General features: G+C 47.2%; 1 protein-coding gene across 11 annotated transcripts in view; it reads right to left on the bottom strand.

Annotated features, from left to right (window-relative positions):
- Positions 1-24,230, bottom strand: part of CAMKK2 (calcium/calmodulin dependent protein kinase kinase 2) — a 48,950-nt gene that overhangs the window by 22,685 nt on the left and 2,035 nt on the right. For 6 of the 11 annotated variants that reach the window (XM_026018888.2, XM_026018890.2, XM_026018889.2 and 3 more), the window contains exons 2-7: positions 9,105-9,594; positions 5,165-5,212; positions 4,428-4,481; positions 3,648-3,699; positions 3,153-3,286; positions 95-131 (exon numbers count right to left, since the gene is read on the bottom strand). In XM_026018888.2, the coding sequence (XP_025874673.1) occupies positions 95-131; positions 3,153-3,286; positions 3,648-3,699; positions 4,428-4,481; positions 5,165-5,212; positions 9,105-9,551 (772 nt within the window). In that variant the 5' untranslated portion in view covers positions 9,552-9,594. Of the gene's footprint in view, positions 1-94; positions 132-3,152; positions 3,287-3,647; positions 3,700-4,427; positions 4,482-5,164; positions 5,213-9,104; positions 9,635-20,813; positions 21,679-24,230 lie in introns of those variants that run through there. The other 5 variants (XM_072722781.1, XM_072722786.1, XM_072722783.1 and 2 more) reach the window with 3 other exon arrangements.

The following is a 24,230-nucleotide window of genomic DNA, read 5'->3' as shown; positions in this document are numbered from 1 at the left end:
AGATGGTAGGGGCAGGGGATGCTCAAGAGGACCCCTGGGCTTTGGCAGGTGCAGCTGCCTGAGCTAGGGTGGCGGATGGCAAGAGCTCTCTTACCCATGTACAGATGGTCCTCATTGGGGTCATCCAGGACCTATTGGCACAGCCACATGGAACAGGCCGGAGATGAGGAGCAGGGGAGAGGAAGAGAGAGAAATGATATGAGCAGGGAGGAAGCAGCATCCACATGACTGCATTTGCCACAGGAGGGCTGCGCTTTCCACTGGCTTTCTGGTTAAGATGAAGGGTACAGGAAAAAACTCAGGGTGTGTGATCCAAATGGCCATCTGGAAAATAGGCACTTTCTAGCCCAATCCTGAAGAGTCCAAAACACCTAGAAAAGAGGTTACAAAACGGAGGGGCAAATTCCTCCCCTGGAAAATGGGGGGACCTGGTTGGTTCAGTCAGTAGAGCAAGCAACTCCTGACCTCAGGGTCGTGAGTTTGGGCCTCATGTTGAGAACAGAAATTATTTTAAAAAGGGACGCCTGGGTGGCTCAGCAGTTGAGCATCTGCCTTTGGCTCAGGGCATGATCCGGAGTCCTGGGATCGAATCCCACATCGGGCTCCCTGCATGGAGCCTGCTTCTCCCTCTGCCTGTGTCTCTACCTCTCTCTGTGTGTCTCTGTCTCTCAGGAATAAACAAATCTTAAAAAAAAAAAAGAAAGAAAAGAAAAATTACTTAAAAACAATTTTGTTTTAATTCCTCCCCTGGGAAATGTCTCAGCTTCAATAAAAACCCCACCTGTCTCCTAGGGAGACAACGTGATCCTCAGGGCAAAAATTCAAATCCTGTCTGGGCTCTTCCAACTCCTCTATGAAGTGCCCCCCTGACCTCCTGCCCTTGCAAGAAAAGAAGTCTCCCTGCCTGGAACTGCCACGGCATGTTCCTGCTCTCCTTTCATGGCCATCCCGCTTTCATCTTGTCACTTCTTTCTATCTTTCCCCCTCCACATGTCAGCCTGTAAGGACAAGGCCCATAGTAGGTGCTCAGGGAATGTTTGATGAACGTCTATGTCCATCTGGCGAACGTCTGATATTTGTCCAACAGGCAGGCTGGCAAACAGTCTTGTTAGGTAGACAGGTCAGATGCCACAGGGCAGTGGAGACAAGAGAGATCCCACTAGGACCCAGATCCACTTGATAATCCAGTGTCCTTGAGCTTCCTCCAAAACGGCTGACTCCAACAGCAGCAAATTGAAACTGTGTAATTCAGTGACAGGTGGAGACAGCTGGCAGCCACTGTCTCTCTCCTTCGGGAAGAAACAAAGGCAGTCTCCTTGGCTAGACAGGTCCTCCTGCCTCTTCCCACATCACCCTCGCTTTTCCCAGTCAACCAAGATCCACAGGACAAGAGTCCTGAGAAAGAGATGCACCCTACACAGAGGCTCAAGGCAACCCATCTAGAGCCCTGAGCCCTGCCCTGTTGGGGGTAATCAGACCCAGGACATGGCCTATCTACAGCCCACACCTAGCAAGCCCCAGGAAGGCATGGCTGCTAACCCTCACACTCACCAAAGGCAGGGATGTACCCCCAAACAGAGGACACCAGCCCTTTGCACATGCTGTTCCTTCCTCTGCAATGCCCTTCCCTGTCCTTTCCCTATGATCTCCATCCAGAGAACAACCAGGGCCATCTCAAATATCCTTTCCCCTAAGAAGCCTTCCTTGCGCTCCATGCTCCTGCAGCACTGCCAATGCATGTCCGATTCTGCACTTTATCACATCCCATTTACGAAGTCCTGTCATCTAGACCAGAGGTACTCCAAATAGGTTTGGGGACTTCTAGGTATCCCCAAGATGCTTTCGGGGAGTTCACGAAGTCAAAACTGATTTTCACACGAAAACTAAGATAATATCTGCCCTTTCTACTCTCATTCTCTATTAATAGAGCAATGAGAAACCACATGGCATGAGGAGTCATAAGAGGCTGAATGAAAGAGCAGATACGAGAATCCAGCCAGACATTAGCACCAACAAAAATTTACAAAAATCTGGGGCAGCCCGGGTGGTTCAGTGGTTTAGTACCACCTTCAGCCCAGGGCATGATCCTGGAAAGCCGGGATCAAGTCCCACATTGGGCTCCCTGCATGGAGCCTGCTTTTCCCTCTGTCTGTGTCTCTACCTCTCTGTGTGTGTGTGTGTCTCTCGTGAATAAATAAATACAATCTTAAAAAAAAATTTACAAAAATTTTTACCTAAAATGCTAGGGTGCCCGGGTGGCACAGGTGGTTAAGCATCCAACCCTTAGTTTCAGCTCAGGTAGCAATCTTAAGATCCAGGATCGAGCCCAACACTGGGCTCCACACTCAGCACAGAGTCTGCTTGGGACTGTCTCTCCCTCTTCCTCTGCTCCTCCCCACCACATTCCCTCTCTTTCTCACCATCTCTCTGTAAAATAAATAATCTTAAAAAAATGTAAATGCCACTCTTCTTATATTTTTTTCAGACAATAGAGTTATTTTTCATAAAAATATATTGTCATATAATGGGACTGTTGTTTTTAAATGAATAAACAATTTTTAAATTTCTCAGTTTCAAATCTTAATATGGCAAATAATAAACACAACCCACATAAGCAAAACCTTTTTGGAGTCTTCAATAATTTTGAAGGGCATAAAGGAATTTTGAGACCAAAAACTGTGAGACCTGCTGATCTAGAACAGGGTATGGCAAGTATAGCATAAAAGCCAAATCTGGCCTTTTGCCTGTTTTTTGTAAATAAAGTTTTACTGGAACACAGCCACACCCATTTGTGTGTGTGTATGTCTATATATGTATACACATACACACACACACACACACACACACACACACACATACATACAAAAGCTCCAAAAACAAAAATGGATAAAGGACAAGTCTCCGTATCCCCCTTCCCCTCAATTTCTCTATCTGTAAAATGGGAGTAATAAATAGTCTTAGAGAGGGTGAGGATAACATGAAAGAACAGGGGTGAAGGAATGTGGAGCAGTAACTACTAGTCAGCCCTGCAAGAGCTGTTAAAACTGTCATGGCTCTCCCTAGAAACCAGTGGTGCGGCGTTTGGGTAACAACAGAGCTGGGCCTAGACAGTTACCATTCTTGCCTCCCTCCTCCCTGTCCCCCCAGCTCACCTCCACCAGCTTCACCACATTGGGGTGGTCTAGCTTCTTGAGGATGGCGATTTCCTGGTACACCTGCTCAATGGGGCCCCTAGGCTGGATGCAGCCTCCAGGAGCCAGCCGGGTGCCTCGGGGTGGGGGACGACCTGGAGGAGACAAGCCCATTCCAGTATCAGGGCAAACAGCTCTTCCCCTGCAAATGGCAGCTGGAGTTGGGACAACCCAAGCAAGGGGGTCTCGGCAGGGCTGGAGTGGCTGAGGCCACCAGGGGTGATAAGTGGCTCCTCACCTGTCTCCTCTGTTGCTAGAAATGAGTGAGGCTAGAGACCCAAGCTCCTTGATCAGCTTTCTGTCCCCTCCTTCCCACCCCATTCCTCAGGGCATAGTGACAGGAGTCTCTGGGACCTCTACCCAGACACTCCCTGCAGGGGTCACCATGCAATGGGATCTTCTCTGTCACATCCCAGCCCAGCACCTAAGAATAAAGGCCTGGCCCACCAAACTCACGTGGAAAGCCTGCCTGTCGGATCAGCTTCTTTTTGGACAGCACTTTCATTGCCTGCCAGGGAGAAAAGACCCCACATCTCGATTAAAATGGAGAGTTTGGTAGAGGGAGAGTTCCCTCTGCTTCTAGGCCTGTCAAAGCTCTTGGAGCCCTGATGGCCTCAGGACTGAGTGCTTCACCATCAGAGTGGGTCAAGCAGCTGCAGGTGGCCTGGAGGCTGGATGCCAGGGTCCCTCCCAGCCCTGAGGGTGTTTCTGAGTTTCCAAGTCAGCTCTCCTGGTTGGGCCCACAAGCTTTGGGACTTGCTACAACTGAATCAAGACACTAGTGAGTTGCAGGGATGGACGAGGGACTGGCTGTTTTACACATGGGCCAAGTGAGGTTCAGGTGTTATGTCACTTGGCCAAGGACACACAGTTGGCAGATGTGAGAGCCAGAATTTGAACCCACACTGGACTGACTCTAAAGTCTCAGCTACAAGGGCAGTTTGTCCCACTACCACCTGGTTCTGGGTGCTATGAAGGATGTAGAAATGATAGCCCAGAGTAAAGATATGAAACATTTGCTGAATTTATCCATTTTCTTTCTGACCCAATCACTTTGCCTCCCCATTTCCCTATCTGTATAAGGGGAACACCACTTCCTTCCTAATACACAAAAGGAAATGACCTAAGAATAAAATGAAACCAGAGCAAAGAAAATCTTCCAGAAAGCCAAGTTCTGGAAAGGAGGCTTTTGCAGTGGACAAGAGTGGGGGCGGGGAGGGGGATGTGGATACTCACATAATAGGTATTGTCATTTTCATTGTAGGCCAACTTGACCACACCATAGGAGCCCTGGATAAAGGGAGACGCCCATTACATACTGTCTAGAAGTTACAATCTGCAAAATGAGGACCCTAATACAGGGGCTGCAAACCAGCAGCCAACTGGCCAAATCAGCTCTGCAATTACATTTTGTTGCATCTGCAGTTTTTAGAAAGTTTGAATTAATCGCTAGTATTTAAAAACAGAAAGATCAGATATAAAAATCTAAATTCTCAGCTTCTTTTGAAAAAAATCAGAAGATCTGGCCATATGGACCTATAATCATTTCCACATGTTAACAGTTTGCCATAGTCCTCACCACTCCCTACTGCCTTAGACCTAGCATGCTTTGCTCATTTATATTACTCACTTGCTTTCTATTTTGGCATTTGAGGTTTTGACCCCTGAAAAGATACTGCCCATTGGCTGAAATAAAAGCAAAAATAGATGTGAGAGCACCTTAGAAGGGGAAAAAAAAACCCCACTAATGTTGGTGATATGGAATTCCCTCAAAGCTGTCTGAGCTTTTGTGGAAACACATTAATATGCTGTAGAAAGAAAATAAACCAGATGGACCACTAATGACAAAACCTTCCCCCACAATCTTGCCTCCAAGGGCTTCTTCCCACCCCCAGCTCTAGCGGGTTCCCTCCATCATATCTGAGACATTCTCGGTAGATGCAGAAAACCAGTCTGGCTCCTGGGATATTTACCTTTCCAATTTCATCCTTTAGCGTGTACTGATTCAGCTGTACACAATCCTGGAGAGTTAAGTGGAAACACACAGAATATGAATTGTAGGTTTGCAGCTCGATACATTTTTCACAAAACAAACACATGAACTGGGACCCAAATCAGGAAGGAGAATACTGCCCGTCCCCCAGGAGCATCTCCCAGACACTGGGTTCTCTCTACGGTGACCACTATCCTGACTGCTAACAGAACAGCTTTAGTATATTGTAAAAATGTGATTATACAGTATGTACTCTTTTAATATCCATGTTTAAGAAGTGTTCCCAAAATGTTGATTTTTAATTAAACAAGTAATCCTGTCTAAGGACCATGTTGTCCTATAAAAACATAAAGTGGCATAAGTGGAGAATATCTGAGTGACCATGGGGCAGAGAATGGTTTCTTAATGGTTTCTCAAAGGTTCTTTTCATACAAAAAGTACCAATACAAAAGGAAACAAATGATAAACTGGATTTCATCAAAATTAAAACCTCAGCTCTTTGGGCAGCCCGTGGGGCTCAGTGGTTTAGCGCCGCCTTCAGCCCAGGGCCTGATCCTGGAGACCCAGGATGGAGTCCCAGGTCAGGCTCCCTGCATGGAGCCTGCTTCTCCCTCTGCCTGTGTCTCTGTCTGTCTCTCTCTCTCTCTCTGTGTCTCATGAATAAAAAAAATCTTTTAAAAAATAAAATAAAACCTGAGCTCTTTAAAAAAATAAAACTTTGGCTCTTTGAGATACTCACTATTAAGGAAACAAAAGGCAAGCCACAGCCCAAGAGAAACTATTTGCAAACACATCAGAATGGCATTCAGACAGATAAAGAACTCCTATAACATATTACTAACAACACGCTAATTTAAAAATGGGCAAAAGATTTGAAGAGATTTCTCCAAAGAAGAGATACAAATGCTCAAATAAGCACATGAAAAGAGGCTCAAAAAAAAAAAAAAAAAAAAGGCTCAACATCATGACTCATCAAGGAAATGTAAACTAAAACCAGACCCATTAGATTGGCTAAAATCCAAGACTGATCACACCAAGTGTTGTCAGAATAATATAGGGCACAGAGAAGCTTTACGCACTACTGGTAGGAATTTAAAATGGTGCACCCTCTTCGGAAAACAGTTGGGTGGTTTCTTAACAAGCACCTCTCTAGGACATAGCCATTCTGTCCTAGCTGTTGATCCAAGAGGTGTGAAAACTTGTGCCCATGCAAAGACTTGTAGACAAATGTTTGAAACAGTTTCATCTGTAATACTCAAACACTAGAAACAACTCAAATGTCCACTGACAGGTAAACGGATAAACAAACAGTGGTCCATTGCAGACAATGGAATGCTAGTTAGCCATCAAAAGGAAACAGACGACAACATGGACAAATGTCGAAATCATCAGGTCATCAATGAAGCTAAGTTAAAAAAAAAAAAAAAGAGTACATACTAGATGATTCCACTTACAGAAAGTTCTTGAACTTGCAAACTAATCTATTATACTAAAAAGCAGGTCAGCAGTTACCTGGGAAAGGGGAAGAAGGGGGAGGAATGTGTCATCGGGTGTGCCCAAAAACGTCTGTGATCTTGACTGGGGTGAAGGTTTCACAGATGTATACATTATCAGAACTGATCATATTGTACACCTGAAATATGTGCACTGTTTTACTTCAGTTATACCTCAGTGTAATTAAGGAAGAAATGTTAGGTGATAGATGAAATAAAACTGAGAAAAGAAACATGATAGAAAATAACCCTTCGAAGTGTTACACATAAGCCCAACACTTCCCCTGAACCCCCCCACCCCAATTCTAACCCTTTCCCCAAACCTTGGTATCAGTTTGGTGCATAAACTTCCAGGCCTTTTTCTATGTAAATGCACGCATACATGCACCTGTTGAAAATACAGAGCATTGTTTTGGGATGGGGTTTGCAGGGGCATAAAAGATGTCACACTAGATCATTTCTCACTCAACAACGTCGCTGGAGACAGTTCCATGTCAGTGTGTACACAGAGACCTGCATCTTTTGACCTGCTGTATAGCACTCCTCGGCTCACAAAGCCCTCCCTTCACCAGGGGACATTTTAGGATACTTCCACTGTTTCTTTCCAGTGTTGATTTCATTCCCTTTAGTCCTAGAAGGATGTGACAGGCAGAAGTGGGGCCCTGCAGAGCTGACCTAAGAGGTCTCGCTGCCCCTAATCCAAGCCCCAAATGTTGCTGAATTCATCTTCCAGATTCTACTCTAATCCTATTAGCCCCTGACACTTCCAGGGTCAAGTCCTGACTCCACTCCTCTGACCTTGGCAGAGTAGCCTAGTTGTCCACCAAATACCAGGCTCTCCTTTCTTCCTTATAAATGGAGAACTAGATGGCAACGTCTGCATTTCCCAGCCTTTCTTATAGCCAGGGGTGGCCACATGTCTATGTTCTGGCTAGTAGGAGGTAGACAGAAGTTGTTGGGTAGAGTTTCCAGAAAAAAGGACTGACTTAGGAGGCAAATGACTTTTGCTCTTCTTCCCTGCTCCTTCTTCCTGTCTGGAATGAAATTGTAATGGCTATAGTCACAGCAGCCATCTTGAGACCACGAGGTTTTAAGGACAACAAAAGAACCAAATGGGTCCCAAATGCTGACTTCAAGATTTATTTTACATGATAAATAAGCCCTATTGTTGTTGTGGTGAAGGGGATATGTGTCTCTATTTCTCTAGGCTGACTCAATTCTAACTGAAATAAACCTAAATTCTCCCTCTAGCTCTGTTGCTGTGGTGCTCCCCACGTGGGCCCTATTCTTTAACTAGCTGAACCCCAGATTGCTCTTTCCCCCCACATCCTGCCTTTTACCTCTGGGCCTTTACTCATGCTGTGCATTCCCCTGCACTGAACTCTCTCCAGTTATGAAAGTCCTACCTAGCCCTCAAAAATATAGTTATATTATCAGCCTCTCTAGAAAGCCATTCTCTATGTCCATGCTTCTCCCAATTAAATTCATTCCTTCAACAAATATTTTTGTGCTCCTACTATGTGCAAGGTACTGTGCAAGACGCTGGGGACTTGATGGTGGACAGAACTGTTCCTTCTGAGCTTACATTCTAGCTGGGGAGACAAGCCAAAACCAACAGACACACATCTGTGATGAGTGCTGTGTCAACAGGGTGACAGAGTAGAGATGGGCTGGGGCTGAGGCTGCTTACAGAGGGTGGTCAGAGAGGCTCTTCAGAGGAGACATTTGAGTTGAAACTTGGCTGTCAGAAGAAGACAGCCCTGCAAAGACAGGGAGAGGTTCCAAGCAGAGAGGACAGCAGGGGTAAAGGTAATGGAGGGAATGGGGGTGGGTATCTGAGGAATACAAAGAAGGCAACGAGGATGGAGCCCTGGGAGTCGGTGGCAGAAAGGCAGGAGATGGGACAGGGGCAGAACACGCAGGGCCTTGGTGAGCCCTAGTGGGGCTTGGAGTTCTAACCCACCTCTCAGAAGTTTCCAGCAGGAATCAAATGAGAAATATGCAGACAGTGCTGAGAGCAGGGCCTGGCACCCTGCTGTGAGGCGGGAAGGCCTCTCGCCCACCCCTACCCCAGCACAACTCCTGGTCACCAGCACCTGCATTGCTGCCAGAGGCTCTCTGTGGCCCCAGAACTTCCCTGGCCACTCTCAGGGCAGGTCACCCACTCCCAGCAGCCCTCACCAGCTACCCTGGCTCTCAATCGGGATCACTCTGAGGTACAGAACTTTCTATGCTGTCAAACAGGGTTCCCCAGAGATGGAGCCCGAGTCGCCCACGATGGTAACAGGCTCCATCCTGGCCCCTTTGTTGCCCTCCTCTTCCACTCTCACTTCCCACCCCCCCTGGGGCTCCCGGGGTCACCGCTCAAATCAATGTTCTGGGAGAGCCCCGCTCCAGAGGCCCGGCCGGCCGGGCCAGCTCACACACCTGCATGCCCGTGATGGACACGTGGTGGGACTCCACCGTGGGCCGCCGGGGCAGCCGCGGCGAGGACTGCGGGGAGCCCACAGGCGAGTGGGGCAGGACCGGGTGGGCGCAGCGGCCGTTCGCGTCCAGCGGGGACCGCTCCTGCAAGGAGAGCTTGCGACTGCACAGCTGGGGCCGGGCCTGAGACCCCGAGGCAGAGGCGTCCAGGGCCACCTTGCGGCCCTCAGCCTCCAGGGGCCGGTCCCGGCCCGGGCCGCGGTCCACCGCGCAGCCCGGCTCACACTCGGTGACCACGATGAAGGACTCCATGCCCAGGCGGATGCTCAGGGACGAGAGGCCCTGCAGGGCCTCACAGGGCTTCTGGCCTTCACTGCCACCGCCACCCCCCAGCTCATCCTGGAGGGCGGCCGGGTCGCTGCTGGGCTGGCTAGAGACGCATGATGACATGGTGCGTGGGCCCGGGCACTCCCATTCGGCAGCAGCGCGCCACCTGCGGAGAGAGGAAGGGTCAGCGGCTCCCTGCCCGCCCCCTGCCCGCCCCCTGCCCGCCCCCTGCCCCGGCAGCTCCTCCGACCCGCCTCCAGCCCACTTCCTCAAAATATCTGGCAAAACTTGATGGCACAGGATCTTAAGTCTATACAGAACATACTTCCTTAATTGAAAAGCCCCTCCTCGCGTACAGCAGAATTCCAAACTCAATCTGGGTAGGAACCAAGGATGAGAAAACCCCAAAATAGAGTACGCCTGCCCCCTACAGAGGTGGCAGCTACTTTCAGCTCAAGCCAATTGCTGCTAAAACGGGATTTGGGGGAGCCTGGGTGGCTCAGCGGTTGAGCGTCTGCCTTTGGCTCCGGCGTGATCCTGGAGTCCTGGGATGGAGTCCCGCGTCCGGCTCCCTGCATGGAGCCTGCTTCTCCCTCTGCCTGTGTATCTGTCTCTCTCTTTCTGTGTTTCTCATGAATGGGTGAATAAAATCTTTTTTAAAAATTAAAAATTAAAAATAAAATGAATAAGTAAAATGGGGGTTGGGACTTGAATTGCCTGTCCTCCCCCACCAGCCCCCACCACCGCCTTTTTAACATATTTACTTTTAAGATTTTATTTATTTATTCACGAGAGACACAGAGAGGCAGAGACATAGAGGGAAAAGCAGGCTCCCCGCAGGGAGCCTGATGCAGGACTGGATCCCAGGACCCCAGGATCACAACCTGAGCGAAAGGCAGATAGATGCTCAGCTACTGAGCCATCAAGGGGCCCCACATACTTATTATTTAATGTTTTCCTAATTCAGCACCCTAATTGGTGCCTGCCAGGCATAAGGCAAACATGAAGTCAAAAGGTTGACACTGGGGCACCTAGCTGGCTCAGAGGGTAGAGCATGCAACTCTTGATCTCAGGGTCACCAGGTCAAGCCCCACAAAACATATTTAAAAAAAGAAGTTGAAAAAAAAAAAAAAAGAAGTTGACATCAAATAGCTTAGCAGTTCCTCAAAAAACCTAAACAAAGAATGACCACATGACCCAGCAATTCTGTTTCTAGGTATGTACCCCAATAGCACTATTCTGGGTAGCCCAAAGGAAAAACAATCTACATATCCATCAACAGATGAATGGATAAACAGAATGTGGTCTAATCACACAATGAAATATTATTCAGCCCTTAAAGGAATGATGTACACCTGCTACAATCTGGGTGAACCTCAAAAACATCATGCTAAGTGAAGGAAGCCAGACCCCAAAGGTCACGTATGTATAATTCTCTTTATTTGAAATTTCTAGAGCAGGCAAATCCATAGAAACAGAGAGTAGATTAGTAATTGCCTAGGACTGAGGAGGTGTTGGGGAGAATGGGAATAACTGCTAATGGGTACAGGGTCTCCTGGGGTGATGAACATGTTCTGGAATTAAACAGAGGTGGTGACTGCACAAAATTCTCAACGTACTAAGTGCCACTGAAGTGTTCACTTTTAAATGGTGACGTTCATGTTATGTGAATTTAAAAAAAAAAAAAAAGGCTGATGCTGTCTTAGACTGTCAATTCCTTCTGTCTCTAGGACAGATTATTAACCTTTGCTTCATGTATTTGACAAATTCTTCTGGACAAATGTCACAGGTGCCAGTAGGATTCAGAGAGTACATCCACGGATGCCAATGGTGGCAGCTCCATACTGATCACCCACATCACAATGTTACCAGGCAAACAGGGGTGTGGAGTAGAGAGATTTCATGAATGAATAAAAGGGTATCTCTTGAGGACACTGTGTGGCAGTGAGGGGATAGAGAGGAAGGTGCAGATGGGAATAGAAAGCCAGTGCTTCCTGGAGGACTTGGATGAGAGGCAGAGAAACGCCACTTGCCTTTTAGGGATAGTCCTGTAAGAAGTATTTATGAAACAGCTTCTGTGTCCGGCAATCTGGACGGTAAGGTAGGTGGATGGGATGAGAAAAGCATTAGCAAAATCACTGCAGCGTCCTAGCTTGGACACAGGCACAATTTATGAACACAGAGTTCACGGTAAAAGAGCAACAAAGAAACCCATCACGTGATAAGATGCTCAGCCTTAGTTACAGGAAGAGAAGTGCAAATTTAAACTACAATGAAATGGTCTAGTTAACTACACTCAACAAGTTAACTGTAGAATTACCATATGATCCACCAATTCTTCTCTCAGGTATATACCTGAAAGAATTGAGAGTAGGAATCCAAACAGATACATAAACACTCTTGCTCCTGTCAGTGCTATGCACAGTCAAAAGGTAGAAATAACCCAAGTGTCCATCAGCTGTGGATGGATAAACAGAATGTGTTCTATTCATACAACAGAATATTATTCGGCCATAAAAAAGAATAAAGTTCTGACACATGCTACACCATGGATGAACTCAGAAAACATGCTAAGTCAAACAAGTCAAATATTAAAGGACAAATACTGTATGATTGCAACAATATGAGGGACCTAGAATAGACAATATTATACAGACAGAAGAGAGAGAGTTACCAGGGATGAAGGGAAAGGGAAAGGGAAGAGAGTCATTATTTATGGGGTACAGAGTTCAGTTTGGGGTGATGAAAAGTCCTGGAAAACATAATGGTGGTGGCTGAACAACCCTGTGAACGTCACTAATGTCACTGAATTGTATACCTACAAATGGCCAAAGTGGTAAATTTCATGTTATGTGTATTTTATTTACCAAAATTAAGAAAATAATAATAAAACTATAAGGAATTACTACTTTTTCCAACCATCAGATTGGCAAAGACAAAAATGTAATATAGCACTATTTTGGTGAGGCTATGGGGAGTATGAATTGGTACCATCCTCATGAAAGGAAATTCACTAATATCTGACAAAATTCCAAATGCACGTACCTTTGAGTTAACAATTCCACACCTGAGTATTTATCCTACGGACAACCTTACACATGTGAAAAATGTCTTCTGGTAGTGTGGCTTGAAATGACCATCCACAGGGGACTGAGTAAAGAAGAATGAGGTACATGGTATTCCAGGAGAAAACCATGCATTTATTTTAAAAGAGGTGACTCTACACAGCGTGATAGGAATTAGCTTCAACACACAGTGTTATGTGGAAAAAAGACCAAAGCATTAGTATACTGCTGTTTTGGTACAGGGGTTGAAAAAAGCCATACATGTGAAAATAACTGTATATGCGACAGCGTATTTCCAAGAAAGGTATATAAGAAAATGGTTAACATGGGATCCCTAGGTGGCGCAGCGGTTTGGCGCCTGCCTTTGGCCCAGGGCGCGATCCTGGAGACCAGGGATCGAATCCCACGTCGGGCTCCCGGTGCATGGAGCCTGCTTCTCCCTCTGCCTGTGTCTCTGCCTCTCTCTCTCTCTCTCTGTGTGTGACTATCATAAATAAATAAAAATTAAAAAAAAAAAAAAGAAAATGGTTAACAAACAAATGGTTGCAGAAATAAGGGGACAGGGTGGGAAGGACTAACTTTCCATTGGGTACCATGTGCAAACTCTTTGGAAACAAATTCTTTTTTTTTTTTCTTTCAAGATTTTATTTTTGGGGCACCTGGGTGGCTCAGTCAGTTAAGCATCTGCCTTTCAGCTCAGGTCATGATCCTGAGGTTCTGGGATCAAGCCCCAGGTTGGGCTCCCTGCTCAGTGGGGAGTCTGCCCCACCCCCTATGCACAGGAGCTCTCTCTCTAATAGATAAAATCTTTAAAAGAAAAAAATATTGGGGGGGGATCTCTGGGTGGCTCAGCGGTTTAGCACCTGCCTTCCGCCCAGGGCGTGATCCTGGAATCCCAGGATCAAGTCTCACATTGGGCTCCCTACATGGAGCCTGCTTCTCCCTTTGCCTGTGTCTCTGCCTCTCGCTCTCTGTGTGTCTCTCATGAATAAATAAATAAAATCTTTAATAAAAAAAAAAAAGAAAAAAGAAAAAAATTTTAATCACTACACTCAACGTGGGGGCTCAAACTCACAACCCCAAGATTAAGAGTTGCATGCTCCACCAAATGAGCCAGTCAGACACCCTCAGAAATGAATTATTGAAAGAAAGAAGTTAACTGTAACCATAATAGGAGTTAAGATGATAAACCTAGAGGGCTGAGGCAGGAGGAGGTGGCAGCCGGTCCCACTCCTATTCCTCTATCCCACCCTTACTGTGTCTGAGGAACAAAGCACTGTGTTCCTATCTTGGCTTCCCTATCACTGAAAGAATCCAACCGAAGTTCAAGGGTCTGTGGCCCAGCTTGTTATTATGTTACACTTTCCCCAGGAAAGGAAAAGCAGGGCCCTTGAAGCTCCAATGCTTGGACTCGCCATGTACAAATGACTTAGCCTCCCTCAGCCTCGGTTTTTTAATCAATAAAATGGGCAGTCACCAGATAGACAGGAGGATTAAATGAGCTAAATACTCAGTATGTCTGGTACATGGTTACATGACCAAAATCTATTCTTTCAACAATTACCTATTGAATGCCTACTACCTGCTAGGATGGGTTCCAGAATGTTCCTACAAAGTACTGATGTCCAAGCCAGCCAGCCTGCTCTTGTGTGGGTTCCATCACCCTGGCCATTAGGATCCTACCGCCCCCAGGGCAGTGGCCTGTCCTCCCTCCCAGAGCCACCTTTGACAGGGCTGCAGAGTTCCTGAAAAGAAAATTAGTCTGGCAGCACCTGAGAAAGTTAATGGAGAATTTTTTTCTTGCCAAGAAAAGAAAACAATTGCTTATCGATCTTCACTCCAGGCCAAGGACACCAAGCCATCTGCCCCCAGCAAAGCTGCTTTTAATCAGTCTCCTTGACAAGCTGGTGTCTGGCCAGGGCTTTGGCCCTTGAGGTATGGAGGAGGCAGGAGAGGAGATGAGGGCCTCTATGCCGGAGGTGTAGGTGTGTGCAGGTCTCAGGAAAGAGGACCCAGACCTCAGTGCCTCAAGACCATCTAGAGTCCCCTGGTCTCCAGCGAGTCCCGACAGGCAAGCCAGCCATTCAGCCTGAGGAGGACGATCTTCCACCACTAACCCCTACAGAGTCCAAGCCAATGTTCAGATGGTTTTGGGGGGCAATAGACCTTACAAGGTCACAGGCTCTATAAAGATCTGATAAAACCTATCAACACTCTGCCCAGGAGAAAAAAAAAAATCAAAAGAACACAATGGTTTGCATAACAACAGCAATAGCTAAACAATCAATTAAGCACTTATCATGCAGCAAGTGTGCTAACTACTCTGCTTGGGTCATCTGATCTCCACAGGCTCCGGCAAGGGAGAGGATGCTAAGCATGCCTTCCGGTGGTGATGGGGGCGTGGGGGGCTTTCTGCAAAACTGCTTGGTTTTGACAAAATGCCAAGAGCCCTCTCCCCAGAGCCTCCTGCCCAAAACCTATGTCCTCTCCCTCCTCCTGAAGACCTCCCCATCCCCCCAGGGCTAGCAGCCCCAAGCTCCCCCACCTCTCACAGGGTAGCTCAACAAAGCAACCAGACCTTTCCTGAAGCAGATGGAGCAGGCTCCTGGCCAGGATGAAGGGAAATGCTCCTTCCTCTGCGAGGAAGCCAAGTGGCACAGGCCTCTAGGAAGTGCATTCCCATTTCCTGGGGCCTATTGCCAACCTGTGCCTGCTCACCAAATGCAGAAGCACCACAGGATCCCAGCGCAGCAAGCAGCCAGCAAGTGTGCCCCCTGGCACATGCCCCAACCCAAGGCGCATTACCCTGCAAGGGCTTGCTCCCTGAGGTCCCCAGCACCATGGGATAACAAAGGGTCCTGGGGGGCACCTGGGTGGCTCAGTGGTTGAGCGTCTGTCTTCAGCTCAGGTCGTGATCCCAGGGTTCTGGGATCAAGTCCTGCATCGGGCTCCCCACAGGGAGTCTGCTTCTCCCTCTGCCTATGTTTCTGCCTTTCTCTGTGTGTCTCTCATGAATAAATAAACAAAATATTAAAAAAAAAAAAAAAAGGTCAAAAAGGTCCCCAGATAGCTATGAGGATACTGCCAAGGCCAGAGACAACGTCCTCCCTGGGATAACAGGCTTGGGCAGCCACATCTTCTCCCACGTAGGGAAACTGAGGCCCAGGGAGGTCCTAAAGGAAATTCACTCACCCATTTGTTCTTTCAAGTAATTACTGAGGACCTACTACGTGGTCCACAAAACAGATGTCATTTCTTAAAAGTAGGTACATGGGATACCTGGTTGTCTAAGTCAGTTGAGTGTCTGACCCTTGGTATTGGCTCAGGTCATGATCTCACAGTCATGACAGGGAAACCAAGACAGGAACACAATTAATGAATTTTTTCTCAGACACACTAAGGGTGGGATAGAGGGATAAGAGTAGGACCAGCTGCTACCTCCTCCTGCCTCAGTGGGAAGTCTGCTTGAGACTCTCTTCCTCTGCCCCTCCCCCTGCTTGTGATCACAAGTAGGTGTGCACAAGCTTTCTCCCTCTCTCTAAAATAAATAAAAATAAAACCTTAAAAAAAAAGTAGGTACACAAATGACTCTGTAAGTACAAACAAGGAGAAACCAGGACAAGATAAAAGAGAAGATGGGGGGACACCTGGGTGGCTCAGTTGGTTAAGCAGCTAACTCTTGATTTCAGCTCAGGTCATGATCTCAGGGTCATGGGATTGAGCCCCTTGTCCCACATGGAGTCTCCTTGAGATTCTCTCTCTCTCTCCCTCTCCCTCTGCCCATCCTCCCATACATGCACACGTGCTCTCCCTCTCTCTCTCAAATAAATAAATCTTAAAACAAAAAAGAGGGGGCACCTGGGTGGCTCAGTCCATTAAACAGCCAATTCTTGATTTCGGCTCAGGTCATGATCTCAGGATCTGAGGCTCTGAGATCAATGGGGCATCTGCTTGATGGTTCTCTCTCCCTCTACCCCTCTCCTTGCTCATGCTCTCTCTCTCTCTGTCTCAAATAAATAAGTCTTTTTTAAAAGAAAAAAAAAGAGAACAGAGGGCCCACTTTAGATCTGAATGGGGGTGGGGCCAGATCAAGTAAGGTCTCGCTTGAGGAAATTCTATTTAGGCTGAGACCTATAGCGTGAACAGGTGCTGAGGGGGCAAGAACTTGTAGCAGGAGGAGTGAGCATCTGAGAAGGCCCCAAGGCAGGAAAGACGTGGGAATACTGGAGGAAATAGCAAGAGGCACCACCCCCTCCTCCCCAGACGGGAGGCTGGGCCTCCAGGACTGTGAGACCACACAGTGCAGTACATCATCACGGCAGCCCTAGCAAACCAACATAGCTCCCACCCACCCAGAGAAGCCAGCTGCCTCAGAAGCCACAGATGCAGAGGTGTTTCCCAATGCAAGAGCAAGAGCCCCGGGGGGGCTCAGCTGGACTGGTGAACACAGTGCTAAGGGGTGATGCCAGCAGGAATATTCCAGATTCCAGCCTTGGCCCAGCCAAACAGTCTTATCAGGGGATCCCTGGGTGGCTCAGGGATTTAGTGCCTGCCTTCAGCCCAGGGCGTGATCCTGGAGTCCCGAGATCAAGTCCCGCATCAGGCTCCCTGCATGGAGCCTGCTTCTCCCTCTGCCTGTGTCTCTGCCTCTCTCTATATATATATGTGTGTGTGTCTCTCATGAATAAATAAATAAAATCTTAAAAAAAAAAAAAAGTCTTATCAGTTCAGTGACACCAACTCTTACAAATGTCTGTCCTTGAGCACTCTTTAGTTTGGAGGCACAGAAACTGTCTCCCCAGAGACAAAGGCCCTCCCTTGGCACACAGCAGGAGGGATAATTCTGGTTTTCGCATGCACAGACCCTGTCCCCATCACAGCCATTAGAGCAAAAAGGTGCAAATGGTGACTCTCAGATGACACCTGGCCACCAACATATTTTGCCTGGCCTACCCTGTGTCTAAAACTATTTGAATGAGGGATCCCTGGGTGGCGCAGCAGTTTGGCGCCTGCCTTTGGCCCAGGGCGCAATCCTGGAGACCCAAGATCAAATCCCACATCAGGCTCCTGGTGCATGGAGCCTGCTTCTCCCTCTGCCTATGTCTCTGCCTCTCTCTCTCTCTGTGTGTGTGACTATCATAATTAAATTAAAAAAAAAATCAGAAAAGGAATAAACAGGTTTATTTTAAAAAATAAATAAATAAATAAATAAAAAATAAAACTATTTGAATGAGATGTCAATATTTTAAAGCTGGGACATTTCAGATGAAAGTCAACATTTCCAGAGTCTCTTGAAGTCACTCCAATGGCACCGGACCTGTATTCTCTCCTGGCAACAATGCACCGCAGCTTTGGACAGGAGATACAGCTACCCACATGCCGCAGTCCTCACCACCCCCATACTTGCCTCCCCAACACGGAGGATAGGCTGAGTGCATGTCACACGCCCATCCCCTTTTTCCATAGCTCCTGACCTATCTCACCCCCATGGGCCCTGCTTGGAGATGCATCAGATGTCAGTGCTAAATAGAGCACACATTGGTGGTCACCTGCTCCAGCCATTTTTCATTTCACCAATGAGAAAACGAATGTTTAGAAAGATTTACTGATTTGCCCAAAGTTAAGCAGTAGTTCCAGGAAAAGCTAAAATTGGTCTGAGTTTTTCAAGAAGAGGCTAAAAGTTAAAGTACAGCCTTGCAATGTCCACATATTGCATCCTAAATAAAGTCCAGGCTGGGCAAAATCTCTAACAAAGAGGAGCATACAGCCTATGCCTCTGACTTCTTAAGACCTCAACCTGCTTGAGAGGGGAGAACAAAGACATGGAGTCCTAGGATGGTCAGAAAAGAAAGGCACAGATTTGGGAATAGAGACAATCAGCCTGACTTAACTTGTGAGAGCTGTGGCTTTGCCCTTTTTGTTTACTGATCAACTCCAGAGCCTAGAACTTTCCAGAACACTGTTGGCACTCAGTAAATATTGGCTAGAGGCCATTGTTTATATCACTCCCAAGGCTCCTCAGACATTTTCTTTAGTTGGCCTAGAATCTATGTTCCTTTAGTCTAATAACAGCAGCCTGATCTACATCTGGGAAATCATTATTTTTTTGTGAAAGGTGACTCCATGAAGCTGTCTGTAAATCAACTTCATATTCCTATCTGACTCAAGACTGGTCAATCAGGCATGAATTGCTCTGGTCAAGAAATCTGATTCAAGAGAGATGTGTGACTCAGGTCAGACGACCAAGTCTCATTTTAGGATTTGGCAGAAGCATTGAGAATGTCTCTTTCTGTGGGACTTAGCAATAAGGATGTATTTCTACATTTTATCAGAGGCTGAGGAGAACCCTGTCTTAGCACGAAGTTGACAGAGAGAGAAAAGAGACAACAGATAGAGAAGAACTGAGGCCAGAGACACTCTTTGGGTACCTGGATCCAGCCATGCCTGAAGCCCTTATACACTAGAAGCTTTTAACTACATGAGCCAATAAATTCCCTTTGTTTGCTTAAGTTAGTTTGTGACTGATTTTCTGTCACTTACAACCAAGGAGAAGAATTAGAACTGATTGACAAAGCTTCTCCACTAAGCTCCCTGCCAGACCAACAGTTCTCTACACCATAAGGCTCTCAACCAGGCCAAACTGCCAGGCAGCTGCAAGTCCCCTGGTAACCAGACAATCTGCACCTTGATAGGCAGAAATCAGAACTTCCAAAGTCTTTTTTTTTTCTTTAATCCTAAAAAAATCAAGGATGGGTAAAGGAAGGACCAATGAACAGGACAGAGTGAAGGAAAGACAGGGACTAGTACTTTCAATGCAAGAAATGCATCACTGGGGATGCCTGGGTGGCTCAGTGGTTGAGCACCTGCCTTTGGCCCAGGGTGCAATCCTGGAGTTCCAGGATCAAGTCCCACATCGGACTCCCTGCATGGAGCCTGCTTCTCTCTCTGCCTGTGTCTCTGCTTTTCTCTGTGTGTCTCTCATGAATAAATAAATAAAATCTAAAAGAAAAAAATGCATCGTCGTAGCAGTAACCACAGTGGCGTTAGATGGCAGCCAGCCCTCTGGAGGGAGTGCTTGCCGAGTGCCAGGCACTATTCTGAGCATTTAGCATGTATCATCTCATTTAACTGTCAGAAAACCGTATGAGTCGGGTACACTTATCATGCTTATTTCACTGGCGAGGTTAGCTGAGGCAGAGAGTCCGACTGACTTGCCCAAAATCACACAGCGCTTTGGGAAAGCACAGCTGTAAACCAAAGAGAGGTGAGACATGGTGACCAAGTGCACATCCCTTCTCCTGCACACACCAAATGCTCCCTGAACAGAGGCTGCTGCCGAGAAAGCACTTCCACAGCTAGCAAGCTCGAGCCCCTCAACGGGCTTTACTTTATATTAGAACACAAATTTTCATCTCTAATTCCATATGCTAACTTTACTCTTTTCATCGTCCCCTCTAACTCTTGTCCACATGCATCACTTTTCACAAGATTTAAATTAAAGTGTGCATATAATTTCAGGGGTGAGCAGGGGCTGGGAGCTGGCTCTGCCTCTGCAGGACCAACCCTGTCCCCCACACCTGGACACAGAAGCTGGGAGAATTGTCTGAGATGAATCTACATAAAATCTCTTTTCCTCAGAAACCTCAATGGCAACATCCTAATGTACTTGTTAAAACTCCTGTCAGGGGGATCCCTGGGTGGCGCAGCGGTTTGGCGCCTGCCTTTGGCCCAGGGCGCAATCCTGGAGACCCGGGATCGAATCCCACGTCGGGCTCCCGGTGCATGGAGCCTGCTTCTCCCTCTGCCTGTGTCTCTGCTTCTCTCTCTCTCTCTCTCTGTGTGACTATCATAAATAAAATTAAAAAAAAAAAAAAAAGCCTCCTGTCAGGGAGGTGTTCTTTCTTCCACACCCTGCTCCCATCCGAACCACTGGCTCCCCATTGAAATTTCTCCAGCAGAGCCTTATCTCAGACACCACCCACGATGCCCCTTCCCTCATCCACTCACCTCCTACCTCATGCCCCTCATACCAGACCACGGCCCAGGAGAGGGGTAAGGGGGCATCTCCTTGCAGGACCATCCTTTCTCCTCTCCAGGTTGAGATAAGCATTTTTATCTCTGCAACTGCCATCTCTCAACTATTTACAGAAGCCAATGGGATAAAAAGAGACAACATAAAAATAGTTGCTCAGCAGCTTTCAGGATTGGGGGTGGGGGTACACAGACTCTTGGAATGTTCTTTCTCTCCTTTTCAAAGGCGAAAATGCTAGAATTGTTTCTCTTTGCCAAAGCACCCCCCAAGAGTTCACAAACTACTCACCTGGGAGCTCTCTGGGGGCAGGGACCAAGTCCAGGCAGAGCTTGTCACCAGCCCCCCCAAAAAGTGTGGGTTCAGTTCAGTGACATATCATCAGGGTTCCAGAGCCAGCACTTAAGAGAAACACAGCGTCCTGCTCTGCCCTGTTTCCATCCGGCCTTCCAAAAAAACATGAGCCAGTCAAAAAAACAAAACAAAACTTGGCTTTTTTCTATGCTTAAAATGTTTCCTAATTGAAGAAAAAAGTTGAGCAGCACCACCACCAACACGATGGAAACAGAAAAAACACTGGCAGCTGAAATCGCTCCTCCCCCACTTTGGCCACTAACGTCTCCAACAGGGAACACCAGGGCACAGGTCTTACCTATGAGTAACAGCATCCACCTCCTTTGAATTATACCCAATTTTTGGTTGTGTTGAGGAAGGGATCCAATCAGGGAAGGAAGAAAAGATAATCACTTAAAATCTTATTTTTCAGAGAGCAAAGCCATACCCTCCTGGAGAAGAGAGATTCTAGTCCAGTCTTGTCTAATCTAGTCTATTCTATGCCCATGAGAAAATCAGCATCGTCTGCCAGCATAAGAAGGCAAGGAAGACCAGAGAACACAGGATTAGGAGGCATGCTGGGAAACTATGCACATCCCAGGGGCCTGGGCCTTGATTTTCTCATCTGTAAAATGGAACCGCTGCAGCCTAGCGAGAGGGTAACTTGAGTCCATCTTCTGTATGAAAACTGGCTCACAGTCAACACTCCCGAAGACCCTGTTCTCCCCTCCTCTCTGTGTCCCACCCACTCGGCTGTGACTGTGAAACGGAAGGGGCCACCGAGGGGCTGCTCTTCTCTGGGCTTCCTCCCAGCTCCGTTTTTGCTAGATTTCTGATTTCCTCCAGATAAGTATTTCTAGCTGAGCTGTCCGGAGACTGAGCTGACTCCACGCCTGGTCACAGGGTGAGGGCTCCATCTGTCTGGTGAAGCTTTCTCTACCTTGTGGGTTTACTTATCTAGAAAAAGACTCACAAAATATATGCCCGAAGATGACATGAGGACATACATTGAACAAATCATCATGACTGAAGAGAACGGAACTGGATGAAATTCACTCTCTCCCTGAAAATCACACATGTCACACCTGTGCATTGAGCCTGGGGGCACTGGGCTTTGCGAGAAAGCAAGAATCTTGTGGCGGAGCCAGAGGGGGCCAGATAGACGGAGTCTTGAAAACTCTGTTCACCAATTGATTTCAGAGACCCTCCCTTCCACCACCTCGACCACCACCACCACCACCAGCTCTGCAAACAGAGACACAAAATAATGTCTTATGCCCAGAGATTTATTAACTGGGGGCTGAGAAGGCAGAGGAATACACAAAGTGGCCTTAAGAAATGCTCATGGTGGGGCGGCCGGGTGGCTCAGTGGTTTAGCGCCACCTTCAGCCCAGGGCGTGATCCTGGAGACCCGGGATCCAGTCCCACGTTGGGCTCCCTGCGTGAAGCCTGCTTCTCTCTCTCTCTCTCTCTCATGAATAATAATAAAAAAAAAAGAAACACTCATGGTGGGGCACCTGGATGTTTCAGTTGGTTAAGGGGTTAAGCATCTGCCTTCGGCTCAGGTCATGATCCCAGGGCCCTAGAATTGAGTCCTGTATCAGGCTCCCCACTTGGCCTTGATTCTGCTTCCCCCTCTACCCTTCCCCACTGTTCGTGATGTCTCTCATGCTCTCTCTCTCTCTCTCTCTCTCTCAAATAAATAAATAAAATCTAAAAAAAAAAAAAATCTAATGGTGGAAACAAGCCAGTGTCCACCAACTGGTAAATGGATAAACATAATGGGGTCTATCCATACAAGGGAATACTACTCAACCATAGAAAGGAGCACTGATACATTCTACAACATGGATGAACCTTGAAAACATTCACACTCCAAGAAAGAGAAGCCAGATACAAAGGGTCACATATTAAGATGTCAATAAGGTAACAAGCACAGTCTGAAAGAAAAGACCATTCCAAAAGAGAGCTGCAATTTCCTTAACTTCCAAGAAAGAATGCACAGAAATGAGGGAGAAGGCCATGGCAGCATCTGGAGCCAGGCATGCCTGAACCCCACACCTGGGTCCTGTAACCTAAAGGGGGTAGCTAATTGGGAAAGCAAAACATCTAGGGAAATATAGTAACATAAGGACCTCTGACCCAAAGGACAATCTGAAATAGCACTTGCCTCAAATTTCCAGGATTGGGAAAAGAAATAAGAACCAGAAGGCGGCATGCAGAAGAAAAGGTTGTGAGGGACCCTAACCAAGTTACAGTACTCTGCTTTCTCTGAGCCTTTCCATTAAATGAGTTCATGATGGGATGAGGATGACTCTGCATCCCACGTTAAAATCTGAGTCAAAATGCCTTGAAAATAGGCTGGTCTGCCCCACCCAGTTCCTCTTGAGACCCCACCCAGTCTCCCTACCCAGTAGTCCAGCTTGGATCTAGGTTAAGGTTCTCAAGGGGGGAACTCTGGGTTACTGCAGGAAGTTCCCTCTGCTAGGTCAGACCCTTCCCCTCTTATTCCCATCCAATCTCCCCTTGCCCTTTTGTTTTTTAGCCCATCCCTCAAGGCTGAGCACAAACAACACTTATTTCTGGGAGCTTCCTGGATTCATACCAGCCAGAAGAGATTTCTCCAGAAACTCCACTGCCCTGTGCTTCCATCATTCCCAGCACACTTCTTCCTCCTAGTGTTTTTCAACAGAGGCATTCCTGGCATTCAGGGCAGGACACTTCTTCATGCCTGGCATGGATCTGGCCTGCTTGCCGGACATTTGGCATCCTTGGCTCCTGCCCACCAAAGCCAGAAGTGCTCAGCATCATTGTGACACCAAAAGGCACCAGGCACTTTTTCAAATGCTTGCCAGGATGGTGGGACTCTCCCTGATGAGAACTACTGCAAAGGTATTAGTGAATATGTTTGGCTACTAGCCCACCAAGAACCTGGGAGCAAAGACAAGCCCAAGTTAATAAGCATCAGCACCATGCCCACTTAGATCCGTGTCCTTCTAAGCTGGCTTAGTAAACAATTCTGGGCCCCTCAAAAAACGGAGGGCAGCCTTGCAATGGACTGCTCTAGGATAGATGATAAAATGCACAGGCTCAAGAGCCTGACATGCCTGGGTTGGCTGCGTGACCCTGGGCAAGCTGCTTAGCCTCTCTGACCCCTCTATAAAATGAGGCTAACTCCTAGCAACACGGCAGAATTGTTTCCACCCTTGACCTCCTCATCTCTATAATGGGAATAAAAATCTCTGCCCCCTAGGATTTTGGTAGGCATTAAATAAGATAATAAATGCAACACATAGTCCAGTGTGTAGGGGCTCATCAAATGATGGCTATTACTTTTTATTACAAAAATACACTGCGCTCTCACTATGAATACCT

This window comes from Vulpes vulpes, chromosome 10, assembly GCF_048418805.1.
Source record: "Vulpes vulpes isolate BD-2025 chromosome 10, VulVul3, whole genome shotgun sequence".
Taxonomy (NCBI): Eukaryota; Metazoa; Chordata; class Mammalia; order Carnivora; family Canidae; genus Vulpes; species Vulpes vulpes.
This window is presented reverse-complemented; position numbering and strand designations above follow the sequence as displayed.